Genomic DNA, 15034 nt, shown 5'->3' on the forward strand with positions numbered 1-15034 from the left:
TTGAGGTGATAACATTACTCTCTCCACTTACAGAAAGTTCAGTCTTACTGTCCAGCAGACAGATTTTTTGACTAAGAAGGTAGTGGCTAGCTTTATAGCATGCTGTTAAGATTTTTCTGTGAAAGTATGTATTAGATTCTTTTACGATTGCGGTACATCTTAAAATGAACGTGATGTTTTTCAACAACAGGCTTAGGTGCACTCTGTGAGGGAGTATAGAGGAGGATGTCTAATCCATTTTTTTTTCCAATACAGGCAGCTCATTTAATTTAAAACTATGTGGATTGTTTAACAGAAGAGCTCTTTTCTGGCTCCATTGTAAAGGTTTTGGAGATGCCTATTATCAGACTAAAATATCTTAAAATAACACCACCCCAACATTGCAAAATCACACAAGAGATACTACTTCTAACAAAACCTGATTGTAGCACAGATTCCAGATTTGTTTTTTATTTGTCATGCAACAGCCTTATTTTAGAATTACACAAGTTAATTTCCCCATGCTGTTACTAAAACTCCCATTTTTAAACACGTTTTTTAAGTTTGCAATTTATACGTCTGAGGGAGTCTCTAGCTTGAAAAGAATGTCTAGCCTACAGATGAGAAATTTCAGTTAAACTTCTGTTAATGCAAGCTTGAGGGTGGGGTTGAAAATAAGAGTGAAGCCCATTGACCTTAATCTGGGCTTTGTAATAAATGTAGATTAAATTCTGCCTCTGTCAATATTTGTCTTTTGAATTCAGAAGTAGGAAAGGGAGAAAAGTAGAAAAATTTCTGATGTCTTCTCATATGCTTCTATTTATATAAATCTACAGTTGGTTGGAAAAAGAAGAAAAATATAAAATCAAAATGTTGTTTGATAGCTACAGATTTGTGACTAACTTGAATTCTCAAATTTATTGAACTTTGCAGATCCTCAAAAGAAAGATCTTCCAGAGACAAAGAACGTTCAAGAGATCGTGATAGAACATCACGTGATAAAGATAGAAGCTCAAGAGAGAGGTCACCACGAGATTTCAAAGACAAGAAACGTTCTTATGAAAGTGCTAATGGCCGATCGGAAGACCCAAGGAGCTCAGAAGAGCGTGAAGCAGGGGAGATATAATTGGCTGTATATTCACCTGATCTCTAGCTTCCTATGGAGTTGCATACTATGGTTTAGTTTACAGTTGTTCAAAGGGACACCAGTGAGCAGTTCCTGACACTGATCCAACTAGGGTAGATGTACAGTATATAAAAGTGGTTATAACCAAGTCAGAATTAAACCCCATCAATTAATGATGCCTAAAGCTGGGTCCTGGACTTCCACCAAGTTGTAAAACTTCTCTGAAAGATTTCTCTTTATTCAGGACAACAGTTTTATGTACCAAGATGCAGATCTCAATGTTTTTAATCTCCTTTCCGATACAAGTTAGTGAACAAATTATATTGTACTACTTGCCTTGGGTGCTTTTGAACCTTTATAAATTCTCCAATTCTGCTCCAGTCAAAACAGCAGCATTGAAAGGTTGTATTTTGGGGGATTTTTTTGTTTGCTTTTTTTGTAAGAGGGTGGGTGGATGGATATTAACTTTTACTCTGAGGTTATGTTCCCAGTGACTTTTTTGTTTGGGAACCTAGGAGTTGATTACAGTGGGAGCATTTAGACAGGAATGTGTGCTGGAGAAAGCGAAAATGTCTTTTTACAGTGCCTATTTAGACTTGGAAATTGAACAGCTGTTGCATTACATCTTTTTTATTTCTACTTAAATTTTGAAATCAAAGCCAGTCCCATATCTGTACCATTTGATTGGTATGTGTTCAATATATTTGTTTTTTTTCCATAAGGACTCTTTCTGCTTCTTCTTGTGGGGTGTAAATGGCACATCCTTAATTGTATTAAATACAAACAAAAAACCAGCAATGACAAACAAAAAATAAGAACAAAAAAATAAAAAAAATAAAAAAGGAAACCACATTGTCCAATAAGTTAACAAGGATATACTGGTCTCTTAAGGTGCTTATTTAGCAGTTCAGTCGTTTAAAAACTAGCATTTGGTTATTAAGAGTTTTTAACATCCACATGTGCTCTAGGAGAAGCAGTCTTTCTGATTACAATCCTGACTGTCCTAAGATCTTCAAAGGCAAAAATATGTGGAATCATAATGATCATAGCACAACCACTAACACCTTAATGACTTCAATTTCGAAAAGCAGTATTTCATTTAGGTGCAAGCTGCCTTAACACAAAGGGGTTGCTGTCGATTCTGTCAGATTGAAAGCACTTTGGAGCATATAAATTATTAAGATACGCCCTACCCTCACACAGGAGAATTTAGAGATGGGCAAGCTCTCCTCCTTGAGATAGCACCACTGAGTTACTTAGCAGTGATGCTTAAAAGCAGTGTTTGTAATGATTTATTGGCATTTTCAGCAGGTTCTGCAGACTTTCCTCTGTACCTCACTAGTCCAGGTGCCTCTGTAGGCCAGCTGATCATGGGTATATAATATCACTATAAATTCAGTGTGTGCATTTTTCCTCAATGTCTCTTTTGTAGCCCCTTCAGTATGGTCCGAACACATGGGTGATAATTCTAACACGGCAGATGATTTAGCAGTATTTTGGCTGGCAGTGAAAGCTAGAACAGGACTTTAGCATCTCAGCAAGGACTTGTATCCAACGTAGCACATACCCTCCACCTTGAATTCACGTCACTTTAAACTCCTGAAGAAATACTGTAATAATGATGGGTATTTACTTAACACTTTTTATTTATCTATTTGAAATCTGAGTGTGAGTTTCCTTCCTGGGAATGTTGTGATTTCCTGCGTGGCCCAATTAGTTACCAGTGTTTGTCCCTCTAGCATGAGCATACTGTGTCACACCTTTGTTAATGGAATTCTAGTTGGTAGTGTGACAAAAGGTGAACAGTCATTTCTAGATGCATCTTGCGTAGCAGAACTGCCAGTGAGTGGATTGCTAACTCTTTTGTAATTCCTTTCTGGAATAAAAATATTCCAGAAATACTGAGGACCTGTCTCCCCCTGCAGCCAGCAAATAGAAATGTATTGTAAGGGGCAGGGGGGTGGGATTTGCATACTGTGACAAAATACTGCTTAAACTCCTTACTAGCAAATTCTGGATATGCCATTGATGTTACAAACTACTTTTGAATTTAATGATGAAAGAGTGATTGGATTTGGGCCTTTCCTTATTCATAGGTTTTCATGGGGTGCTGAGCTTCATAGTATCCAAGTACCACACTAACGTTAAACAGAGAGAAGGTAAGTCTTGCCTCTGCTATCCTGATAAAATAATCTGAATTACATGTGGAAATACATGCCTAATGTCGAAATGAGGACTGGAATGCAGTTAGGAAGAGAACTGAATTAAAGTGATTGATGAAACACACTTCTTTTGATGGAAGAGATCTGGAACATCTACCAGAAAGGGAGACTGCTTTATTAGCTGTGCCTGAGTTAGTAAGGATCTTCCACCCTTCCATCAGAACCAAGCTACCTTAATTTCCAGGCGGGTGAAACTGAGGTGTTCATCACCTGTATATTTCCTGCTGGACAGCTGAAGAGTGGTACTGACTGACATTAGTTTGCATGGTCAAAATGATTATGAAAAGGATCTGGAGGAAATAAATCTCTGTCCATCTCTGCTGCATCATATAAGGGAAAGAACTTTGACACCAATCAAATAGTTTGGGCTTCATTACTTGTCTTTAATTTCCCAGTCTTCAGTAAATGGACCAGCAATTGTTAAATCTGACTTCTGGTCTAGAACCAGATCATAAATACAATGACGAGATCATTCAGAAGATCAAGCCACTCAACCCACTAACCCAGATCAAATATGTCCTACAGCCATGGATTGTACTAGGTTCACATCACACTAAGTATCATCTGTCTGCACTGTACTTAGGACTTCTCACACCAAGCCTGTTTGCCCAGCTTTTCTCCCTTCAATTGTTTGTTCCACTATTGATTCTTACGAGATTGAGAGAGACAGAGGCGGGGTGCTAGACCCACAGGAGGTCGTGGGGGATGCTGCTGTGCAGTAATCTGTGTAGTGATCTGTACTGCTGCGACTTTGCTAGGAGATCTCGCAGGTCTCCAGGTCCTTGAGAGGCCCTGAGTGCTGAGAGTGTTTTGAGGCCATTCCTGATAAAGGAAAATATCTTCCCTCTCCTGCAAGGAGGCTTACTGCAGCCTGGAAAGGGAATGGAGCTCCTGAGTGAACCTAAGGGTGCTGCAGCCAAGCGTCTCATATTTGAAATTTTGTTGATGCAGTTGTAGCTTCATAGCAATTTTTATCAGACTGCAGGTGTACAAACTGAATGAAAATAGTAGATTATTTAATTTATTTGAAGTGTTTAAAATGCGGTGAGCTGGCAAGCATTATTCCTGTATCTCAGAAAGCTCTCACTCTGGATTAGTCAGGGGAACACGAAACAGAAGAATATTAAGGTAGTAAGCAGCTAGAGGATGGCACATTACCAGAAATTAGGTCCTCCTGAGTGTATGTGAGTTGCTTTTCCCGCTGGAGCAGGAGGAACCATACAGTAAAACAGTGACATTGCCACGCAAAGAGGTGCTTGGCCTGGTGCAGCTATATCGCATTACCCACCATTAGACTTGCTAACAAAGCTGTCCTCTTGCCTTCTGTCAGGTAGCAGGTCTGGGATTTATCCTCCTGTTGCTACAGTGCAAACCCTAGCCCTGGAGCCCCTCTGTCTGTCCGATCTATCTTGCACCAGGTCGCGTCTTTCAGGTACCTTCCATCCTGCTCCAGGGGCAGCGGGAGAAAATAGGTGAACCAACCCCCTAAGCCACTGCAAATGGATGATTGTGCAAACCTTAAATAGCCTTGGGGCAGGGATTATCCATTTAGCTGAAGGGAGAATGATAGCAACTTGTCTTAAGACACCAGTTGCAAGGCAACTGAAGGCATGGGTGGGTAAACCCGAATGAATGGGTTTAGCTATAGGAACACGGTATCACAACAAGAAGCTCCTGTGGTGCTGAAGAGACTCTGAGATGTGTGCTGTCTCCTCCAGGTCTGTTACAGATTCAAGCAGATCGCAGTTGCAGTCAGCATTAAAGTATAAATGCAGGAAAAGCTATGTGCCAGAGGTGATGGCAGTGTGCAGTGTGTTGTGTAAAGGTCTGCAGCACCTGATAACCCCCCCTGGTTTACTATTCTCCATTCCACATTTTGCATCCCACCCTGCTCAGTATAGTTGTCCCTTGTTCAGCGAACAGTAGAGGTTAGTTTCTCCTGATACAGTGGCTCATAAAAAGTGTTAATGCGATACTCATTCAGTCCTGTATGGTTCTTGCTCTTTGTTTTTTGCTTTGGTCATTTTTTTTCTACTTGCTTCTTAATAAATTCTTGCACTGTTACTGCTCATGCAATTCTTTAATTCTTTTCAGTAAGACCTAGAGATGTGGCTTTCACTGCAGCCTGCAAAACTGGGAAGCAGTGGACTGCTGGGCAGGAGTTTCCAGCAGCTGGAAATACAGGGGAAGAGAGGAAGAAATGTTTGTTTCTACCCCAGGCTCTCCTCATCCCCACTTTCCCTTCTGCAGGCACGTAATGGACAGTTAGCGGGCAATTAGAAAATTCTCTCATGACTTGTCTCTCCGGGCTCTGGCTTTTCACCTTCTGTTGCTGGGGAAACCGCAATCCCAAACCGCTTCCCCAGGCTCTCGGTAGTGCTGCGCAGAGCACCGCAGGCAAGCAGAGTCCTAGGAAAGGCACCTTCAGGGAGTCGGGATTAGCTAGCACTAAAGCAGGGCTGGCCACTGGCAAGGTCAAAAAGGGCCTGATGGATAGCAGGAACTGCCGTGGCTGTACAGCCCTTTCCCAGGCTGAAGTGGTCTGTTGAATGCTGACTAGCAAAGTATTGATGGTGACACTCAGGAGCACAAAGGTTAGACATTGTTCCTGGTGCTGGCTCAGAGGGGCTGCAGACTCTCATAGCACCAGCTCTCAGGCACCACCAGCATCAAAGGCCTGCTCGAGCCTCTGCATATCCATCACTAGAAGCTGATAACTAGGTTGGGGACTTTGCGTTGAACTACTGTACCGTTAAAGTGCTGCCATCTCCCTAAGCTCAAACTGGTTTGCAACAAAGCAACAGGAGTAAAGAACTGCTGATTTCCAACAGGCAAGGGCAACTGCTGACTTGATGGAGGGTGGGACCGTAATCCAGGTGTCAGCTCTGATGTTTCAGAGCCATTGGCTTCCTTGTCCTAGAATTCTGCCTCTGCTTGTACACCCATGCAAAGCTCTGCTGGTGGCCCATGCTAATGGTAAGTTCCGGTGTGATGTCGGGATCAGCCTGCTCTGCCTGATGGCAGTGGTCAGCGGCTGCTAGGTGTCCTTGGTAGACAGCCTGGGGAGGCTGGAGGGAGATCAGCATCACTGTCATCACCAGCACTGTGTCCCTGATTCGTCTGCTCCCATGTGGTTGTGCAGGGGGGAGGTGAAGCACCGTGTTGCTGCCTGCGAGAGGGACACCACAGCAGTGCTTCCTCCTGAGGAAGTGCTTCCAGCGACATCAGAAGCAGAAGCCTGGGCTCTCTAAGTAAGCATACAAAATGTTCTTGTGGTACAACAGGGCTGCTATTTTTACTGTCCACTGAGTAAGCAAACAATTCAGTCTAAGATGCTGCTGGCTCACACCAGGAAAAAAAAAATCACTCCTGTGTGTCTTAGGCTTGTTTGATGCTGACCATGTGCAATCTGATCAGTATAACCCTGCACTGAAGTGGCCCAAACCCACCCCACTGCATAAATCAGAAGCGCTCTGGTATGGCATATAAAGTTAACTGAGCCTCAGTGATATTTTAATTACAGATATTCGTTAACTCTATATTAGCTTTAGCAAAGGTAAAGAAAAAAAGGCATGTTCTCTAACATCGCCTTTCCCTAGCAGGATTATGTAATGAAAAAAAAAGAGATATTTTACAATGTTGAAAACTGAGAAGGTTAGAATAGGTCTGGGGGCTTTTTTGGTTTGGTTTGCAGCATGAGTCACACCGGTGCTTTTACGAGATGCCTGAGCACCATGCCTGATGGGCGGGCATTTGAATTCGGTGGCTGTTCCGTTCTTCCAGGGACCACTGGCTCCTAGTGCCAATTCAGACATTACAACTCACTTGTCTTATCTCAGTGTGATCCTCCTTAGGCAGCAATCCTTTCTCATCACACATTGTGCCATTATGAGCCTTGTGGTACCTTCTGTTTAACCAGGTAGGTGACTTGAAAGTCTAACAGGGCTCCCCTGCTCCTCTCTGGCTCCAACAGAAGCGACCACCCTGGCACCTAGCACAGGGTAGAAACATTGCTGCTCCCAGCCTGTTCCCGCCTGGGCGGTACCTTCACTGCCTTCTACCCATCACTAGGTGTTTTAAACGGCAAATAGAAGCAGCCCCTACTCTTTCAGTGTAAAGCAACACCTCTGAGGGTTGTACCTATGCCCACAGCTCTACAGCAAAGGAGATCAAGCAGCCCTTCACTTCCATCATCAATAATGCAAACAACCTCCCAGCAGGAAGAGTGGTTGCAGGGGAAGGTTTTCCTCTGTACCCTGCTAGAAGGATTTCCTAGAAGCTTCCCCAAATCCTCTGCAAGCTCTCTGGTCCCCTCTCTGGGCAGTCCCAGGATATCTGAGATGACCTACCAGCTCTTGCTCACCTCACTGAGCCTCCCTACTACCCATGCTCCAAGCAGGGGCAGGAAGGCTGCTTGGCTCAGACTCTCTAGCAAGAAAATTATTAGGCTTAAATGCCTCGACAGCTAAGTTAACTACTTCTGTAATACACTCCCTGTCATTTCAAATTGCCTTCGTGTGTTTGTAGTCCTTGTCTCGGTGATTTCATGATGCTGTCGCCCACCACCGGACTCTTGGATTTTATCCCAACATTGATTTGTATTTGTACAGGGATGCCTTGCAAATGCACCTTCCTCCAGGTAAGCTTATGCTTTGTCACCACAGTGAACGAAGTTTTTTCAAGTTAAATTTCTCTCATCTCTTTGCCTGTGATCCTTTATTTATTTTCTATTCTTTATTCTTTCCCAAAGCTGCCTCCAGTGGAAGGTCTAAGTCCACTCAACGAAGTCGATGAACTGAATTTAAGTACCTAGGTGTTTTTATAGTGTTTGGGTAATACTTTGAACCAGGAAAGTGTTCGCTTGTCTCTGCAAGGTCAAATTTTGCTTGTGGGGATGTTTTTTCCTCCAGCAACATCACTGGCAAAGCACTTAAATTTTATTAGCTGAAGGGATAAACTTCCTCCATGAGCTCCCTCTCAATCCTCTTCCCCTTTCTCAGTATTTATCATGTGTTTGCACTGTTCTGGATTATGTCAGACACAAGGATGACTCCACGGCACTTAGCTGATTTAGCCTGTCACAGGCACGTGTCATACTACCTGTGCTACATCACAGATTTGTCGTCTCACCCAGACCTTCCTGATTTCCCACGGGCTCTAAGAAAACCATGAAGCTTAGTGTGAGGGCCTTGGCCCCACTCAGTGGTGGTGCTCCATGGGAAGTCTCTTCCTGCTACCTTTAGGTACGATGTTTTCCTTAGGTTTCTCTTCACAGGATCAAAGTTATCCCTAAGAATGCATACAGTATGTATAGCACCACGTATTTACTGGTTCAGTAAGTAATGAGCATGTTTGGTTTCCCTCCAAGTACATGAATGTTGCTGTTTTGCAGAGGCACAGTGAGGTCCAAGGGAAGTCAGACAGGATTGTGCAGTGAAGCTACTGGAAAACTGGGAATTCAGCTCAGGTATCCTCAATCTCAGGACGCTGTCCAATCTAGTCTCTGTTGGGAAAGCTTCCTGCTGTCCTTTGAAATCTCAGATAAACAAAAAAATAAATGCCATGTACTCCTAAACCACTCACATCATACAAATTTTTAAAATTTAATGTGTCCCCACTTTGTAAATGGATTTAAAAAATAACTCCTTCTTTACTTAAGCCTGAGTTTGGTTTGTTTCTCACGCTTTGCTTCTGCTGTGCTTCATCACAGGAGCAGGGAACACAAGAGCCTTAAACCATTGGCCAGTGTTTTCAGGCCCCTATCAGCCCAGGGTATCTATGGCAATGATGAGCATGTCATTACAGCTAACCGTCGTCATGGCAAATAGTGCTCTTAACATGCATTAAAGCAAATAAATAAAAAGAGGAAATTGTTTTAAGCTTTTCAGAGTGTTAATTACTTGTACTCCCTCAAAGGTATTTGAGATTATCAATACTTTTTTACAAGTCTTGGTCTATTCTTACAATACTTGACGACTGTGCAATATGCTTCCCCTTCTCCCCAAGCTGAATAAAATACCAAATCAAATAAAGCAGCCTGCCCCATCCTCCCTCTCCAGCAAGAGTTCATCTTAGGGACTTTGGGATTTCAGCATCCTTTGCCAAACAAATGGCATGGGTGAGGAAACTACACCTTGAATGAAGGAAAATTCTGCATTTTTAGCTGTTTACAAAACCATTGTTTCATGGTCAAGTGAAGAGCTTGCCCTCCTACCACCCAAGGAGCCTGATTACTGAAAGCGTGATGGGCGCCTGGGTGGGAGCTTGAGCTGGTTTCGGTAAACCCCCCAGTACCACCAGTAACCATGCACTGTAACCAGCTGCTGCTCCTGCACACCACACGTGCCTTTTCTGTGCTGCAAAAGAGAGGACGCGTCTGCTTGCTCTGTGTTTATTGCATTACACTGAAGCAAAGCGGCATGTAGTTATTTGAAGTTACTAGCTGATGATTTCACCGTGTCTAAGGAATACAAGGAAAAGCAATTAGAGTTCGGGACTCGGTTACCATTGAAGGGAGGCTCAGGCCATGTGACAGGACAGGATGAGGGCAGTGCTGTAGAAATCCCACGCTGAGCTGAGCCCGCCACGCAGCCCACTCAGCAGGGCAGCAACCTCCCTGTCGGATGCATTTTGAGTAGCACAGGAGCTCGTGAGCTTGGTACCATTGCCCACTACCAGGTACGTGGCCAGAGCAATTTGTTGGGAGTAGCACCGTGAAATCCACGTGCTGGAGATGTTCATCCCTGCCCAGAGGGACCCACTGGTGACCACATTCAGCACTGCCATCCCTTGGGCTGAAACTTGCCCTGAGAAACCTCTCCCCAGGTTGGGGAACTCCGCTGGCTCATGCAGGACGGGACTTTCCCCATGTCTTTCTCAGACGTTTGTCTTTCCCATACACCACTCCCCACATTGTTTTAGTCCAAACACGAAACAACACCCGTGCCTCTTAAATAATGACCTCTACAAAGTCCCAGGAGATGCTTCAAAATGGTTTCCTGCTTGACATTCATGAGGATGGAGAGGTGGCAGCTGAGATGAAGAGCTGCTGGTGCCTGTCTGGGCTGGTGCTGCTGGAAGGAGCAAGTCTTTCTCTAAGGAATAGCAACCTTAAAGTCATCATCTTAAAATGTAGTCTTCAAGGATGGTGGCCAGAGGAACCCATCTGGAGCACTAAAGCTGCAAAGCACATCAGGATTTGTTGGTTGGCTTTGATGTATCTGCGGGTTTTATTTAACTGTAGAAACTCAGTTTGCTAAGGAAATTATTGACATTGATATCTACATTATATAAGCCTTTTTCTTGCTTTTTTTTTTTACTTTTTCATTCTTCCAACTGTGCCTGGAGGCCCAAAAGCAACAAATCAGTGTTGGTGAGACGTTCAAAGAGCCTGGAGGTTGCACATCCTCACCAACCTGCCTCTTTGTAGACGTTGTTCAGGTGAGTGCAGATTTCATTGGTCACCTTCTCAAAGGAAGCTTTGCAGTCTCCACCAAATTTCTCCTCCATCAGTTGCAAGATAATGTCACAGATAATCTAAACAAGGAGAAGGGAAGAAGCAACTACTGTGAACTTGCCTCCACATTAGAAGCATAAGAACAAAATATGTATTTTTAGTTGGGATTCTTGGAGAGTGGTAGGGGGGTGCAAAAACAATTCAGTAGCATATAGCATGCGAAGCTGGAAATAGGTTGTGGAAAATTAGGTACATTATACAACTCACCAAAAAATGCGGTCACTACTGGCTTTTTTAACTATCCTGTATCTAGTTAATGTTGACTGCATCCATATACACAGTCACTTAAAGACTACTGTACAGGACCAGTTCACTTGGTCCATCTACTGCAGTCCTTCTCCTGGCAGTGGACTGTCCCAAACGTTTAGAGGCCATGAGGAGCCCCGTGTTGGACACCTATGGAATACATGGTTTGGGGGTTAAGTTTCTTCCTAATCTTTCTTGCTCAGCTATCTAGCACTCTGTAGCAAGGAGGGTTTGCATGTCTTTAGACCTAGAGCTGCTAGGTAAATGCTATACTTTGAAGCCTCAACTCCTTTTCTGTGCAGCATTTATTATTTTGTGTCCATCTTTACGCTGAAAAAATCTTTTCAGGATCTCTCCTGGCAGAAATTCTCACTTATTCTCCCACTTACTGAAAACTGGGCCCACTGCTTTGGAAAACCACCTTCCTGGTGCCTGAGTGACCTTTGCCAGAAGGTGCCTCCTTTTGCATTTTGTGCTGTGTAAGGCAGATAAAACAGTTATAAATGCACTCTGCTAGTGACCTTAGGTGGACTTGGGCAAGTCATTTGATCCTGTATTTATTATCTCTGTTTGTTTAGTGATAGCAATGCTGTTGCCATTGTTGCTCAATAACAGCTGGTTTAGTTGTCCTAGAAAAACTCAGTTCCTGTTACTAAAGAAAAATAGAAAACAAAGGCTGAAGTCCAGTGTTAAGCTGCTTTTCTGTGTCTTGTTATTAAATGACCAGTGTGGGAATCCTGTTGCACTGAGAAAACCCACTACAACCTGTGGGCAGCTCTGCAGCTCCCACCTGAGCAGACCTGCCTGCATCACATCTGCTGCACAGCCTTCTTCCCAACAGATGCCAGATCTCTCATTCCTGCTGTCTTCCACCATCAGCTGTCTCACCTTCCACTGTCTCCACTCTCTGAAGCACATATATATTTATATATATAAAGCCTGTTTTCCCTCAGTTCTACCTCTCAAAGTGGAAGATATCCTCCCATCACAATTATACCCCCTGGGAAGATAGTTGCTGGCTCACCCTAAAGTTTTTGGGGTCAATCTTCAGCTGGGTGGCATGCTTCTTGCCAAGTGGGTTCACTATCCCAAGAAAAGCCTCGGAGTTGTCCAGGTGTTGCACCATGTCGTTGATGGCGGTGAAAACCTTCTTGCCATGGCCCCTGATCTGATCTGACTGTTTCATCTCTTCGGCAGAGCCCATGCCTTTGAAGTGTGCGAAGTAGGACTTGGTGTCTGGGTGCTCGGTAAACATCCTGTTGAGAAATGAGAGACGTCCTAATTTGTAGACCAAGGCATTGATGAAGATATGGCATCATGTTCCAGGCCTTGCCTTATGTGTTTATTGCCCTTTTTCCTTCTCTTTATTAGAACAGACACCTCTCTCCCCTGCATTTCTTGGTTCTCCTTTGCCCTTCCCATCTGTGCACACCCCCTGTGCCCAGGGCAGCCTGTCCCCTCCCTCGCCTCTCCCCAGGGCACTTCCCTTTGCTCACCCCACCTTAAAACCTACCTACCCCGCATTTATTCCACTTCTTCTAAAGTAAACATTTCCTCAGTGTTGACTCAGTGTTAGGTGGAGATAAAATCCACAGAGAAGTGGGAGTGTGTTCACACGGGGTGAGCGTGTCAGCATGATATTCCCAAAGATGTTCTGTACAGCAGATACATCCACTGTGCTCTCAGTGGGTGTTTTCATGGAGAAACCCTACTATTGGTTTTGTTAATGAACCCCTTCCTAGAGTCCATCCCAAAGCTTTCTTACTGCCTGTGATGGATTGTTGTTTGAGTACCGGGTACTGTTCATTTTGTTTATTCAAAAGTAACACAATTCAATGCCACTTGTAAAGGAATTGCCTTTTATAATACATCAATTACAGTCATCTTGGTCCAGCTCTTAAAAAAGCAGTTCACTCCATTGGGTAAACCAGTTAACCACCTGAAATAGCAATAGCAAATTCCAGATTGCATTTCACAGTCACAGAATGGTTGGGCTTGAAGGGAACTCTGGAGGTCATCTCTTCCAACCCCCCTAGTCAAGGCAGTTGCCCAGGACAATGTCCAGACGGCTTTTGAATATCTCCATGGATGGGAGACTCTACAGCTCTTTGGGCAACTTGTGCCAGTGCTCAGTCATCCTCACAGTGAAAAAGTGTTTCCTGATGTTCAGAGGGAACCTCCTGTCTTTCAGTTTGTGCCCATTGCCTCTGGTCCTGTTCCTGGGCACCACTGAGAAGAGCCTGGTTCTGCCTTCTTTGCACTCTCCATTCAGGTTTTTATATACATTTATAAGATCCCCCTGAGCCTTCTCTTCTCCAGGCTGAACAGTCCCAGCTCTCTCAGCCTTTCCTCATAAGAGATATGCTCCAGTCCCTTCATCATTTTTGTGGCCCTTCGTTGTACTCTTTCCAGTATGTCCATGTTTCTTTTGTACTGGGGAGCCCAGAACTTCTCTAAAGGCAGGGCTGAGGCTGTAGGACACTAAAGCAAAACTTTCTAGAGCCAAGCCACTGGATGCTACTAGCATTTTATAGCTGCATTTCTGACCCTAACTATACTCAGGTTGTGTAGACTGCAGAAGGAAAGAGCAGTACATAACAATTTTTGAGGCTGATCCAGGCACAAGATGTGATACATGAGAAAGCCAGAGGGAGGGGTAAAGGTATGAAAACCAGAAATAGTATTTGGACTGATCAGTGCATATGGAGGTGACGTAAGTCCTAGCTGAGAGAGGTGAAAGGTGACTAGCAGAAACTTCTGTCTTATGGAAGAAGAGAGGAAAACAGAGTGAAAACTAAGAGAGGAAAGACCACAAGAAGGGTACAATACAATGAAACAGAGGGGCTCTGAACTGGAAAGGCTGAAGAAGTATCAGAAGAGAAATATTGAGGACATGTAAGTTAAAAAAAATAATAATTGAAGGAGTTTAGAGGTAAGGGAAAGAGGGAAATAGGGCCCATGTTTTGTTCCCATTCTCTTTCATACCACACCTTCTTTTCTTTACCTATGGGTGGAGTGAAGAAACTGTTCTCATCTCTTCTTCCTTTCCTACCCCCTTCCTCCTTTTACTTTTCTTTGTCTGGGTCTTTCCTCTTCCCTCTATCTTCCCTGAGGTGGGATAAACCACAGCAAACCAAAATGTTCCCAGCGAGAACTGCATGAAAAACATCAAGACGTGCTCCTAGGTGGTAACTCCATCCTTCTTTCCATTCCTTCTTCAAGCCTCTGGGGTAGCAGTGGGATGGGATCTTTCCTTACCTGACCAGTACAGTTGTCCCGTTGTCCTCAGCATCCACATATATCTTCTCCCAGGCACCACGGGCACTTTGCACCTCTGCTTCAGAGAACGACATGGTGGAGGAGACGTTGGCAACGAAGGGCACAGCAGGAGGGAGAAGGACAGGGAGGTCCTGGAGGGGTGGTTCTGCTCCAGTTCTCTCCTCGGGGCTCTCTAAATACTGCCCTGGGGATTTAAAAGGTCTTGAATGGACTCTTTGTCTCCGTTCTCCTCAGTCACATTTCTGCAGGCTTTAGGGCTGCCTAATCACTTTTAATCAGGAAAGAAACCAACCACATGAGGAGGGAGGACTAGCACTCTTGCCATGGCATCAGATGCCAGAGCAAATACCTTGCTGTCCGAGGAGAGAAGGGAAAAAAGGGAGTTTTCAGTAGGGAAGAAAAAGATCAGTTCTCCTCCCTTCTCACCCCTGCCAAGGCCAGTGCTTGGCTTCTCTTTCCCAAGAGTGATCCCTGCCCAAGCAGTAATTTTTCTGGTTTGCTCCCAAGAGCGCTGCTGTGCTGGGGGCACCATGGTGCCCGGCTATCCCCTCTTCCCAGCACTTCTTGCTCCTTCAGTCCAAAGATCCCGTTTCCAGCTCTGGCAACTCTCTGCAGTCCTGCTTTCATGCCACGGTCACTGCTTTCTGCACAGCCCTCTGGTTCAGC

At 44.3% G+C, this 15034-nt stretch overlaps 2 protein-coding genes across 4 annotated transcripts in view; one reads left to right on the forward strand and one right to left on the reverse strand.

Moving 5' to 3' along the window:
- Positions 1 to 5377, forward strand: part of LUC7L2 (LUC7 like 2, pre-mRNA splicing factor) — a 38328-nt gene extending 32951 nt beyond the window's left edge. For 2 of the 3 annotated variants that reach the window (XM_059816389.1, XM_059816391.1), the window contains exon 10: positions 913 to 5377. In XM_059816389.1, the coding sequence (XP_059672372.1) occupies positions 913 to 1105 (193 nt within the window). In that variant the 3' untranslated portion in view covers positions 1106 to 5377. The remainder of the gene's footprint in view (positions 1 to 912) is intronic. The other variant, XM_059816390.1, reaches the window with a different exon arrangement.
- A 5357-nt stretch (positions 5378 to 10734) lies between these two features.
- LOC104263179 (cytoglobin-1) lies at positions 10735 to 14442 on the reverse strand. Its single transcript, XM_009819789.2, has 3 exons — positions 14348 to 14442; positions 12114 to 12345; positions 10735 to 10863 (listed from the first exon to the last, which is right to left on the reverse strand). The coding sequence occupies exons 1-3, from the start codon at positions 14440 to 14442 to the stop codon at positions 10735 to 10737; spliced, it is 456 nt and encodes a 151-aa protein (XP_009818091.1).
- Between the last annotated feature and the right edge of the window lie 592 nt (positions 14443 to 15034).

The sequence above is a fragment of the Gavia stellata genome, chromosome 4, assembly GCF_030936135.1.
Source record: "Gavia stellata isolate bGavSte3 chromosome 4, bGavSte3.hap2, whole genome shotgun sequence".
Classification (NCBI taxonomy): Eukaryota; Metazoa; Chordata; class Aves; order Gaviiformes; family Gaviidae; genus Gavia; species Gavia stellata.

What these genes read in the sequence shown, in the direction of transcription:
- LOC104263179 (XM_009819789.2), bottom strand. Translation starts at nt 14,442, where the DNA reads ATGTCGTTCTCTGAAGCAGAGGTGCAAAGTGCCCGTGGTGCCTGGGAG. An exon ending in GGGACAACTGTACTGGTCAG is followed by an intron (nt 12,346 to 14,347) that starts GTAAGGAAAGAT and finishes ATTTCTCAACAG; the next exon opens with GATGTTTACCGAGCACCCAG. An exon ending in TTGACCCCAAAAACTTTAGG is followed by an intron (nt 10,864 to 12,113) that starts GTGAGCCAGCAA and finishes CTCCTTGTTTAG; the next exon opens with ATTATCTGTGACATTATCTT.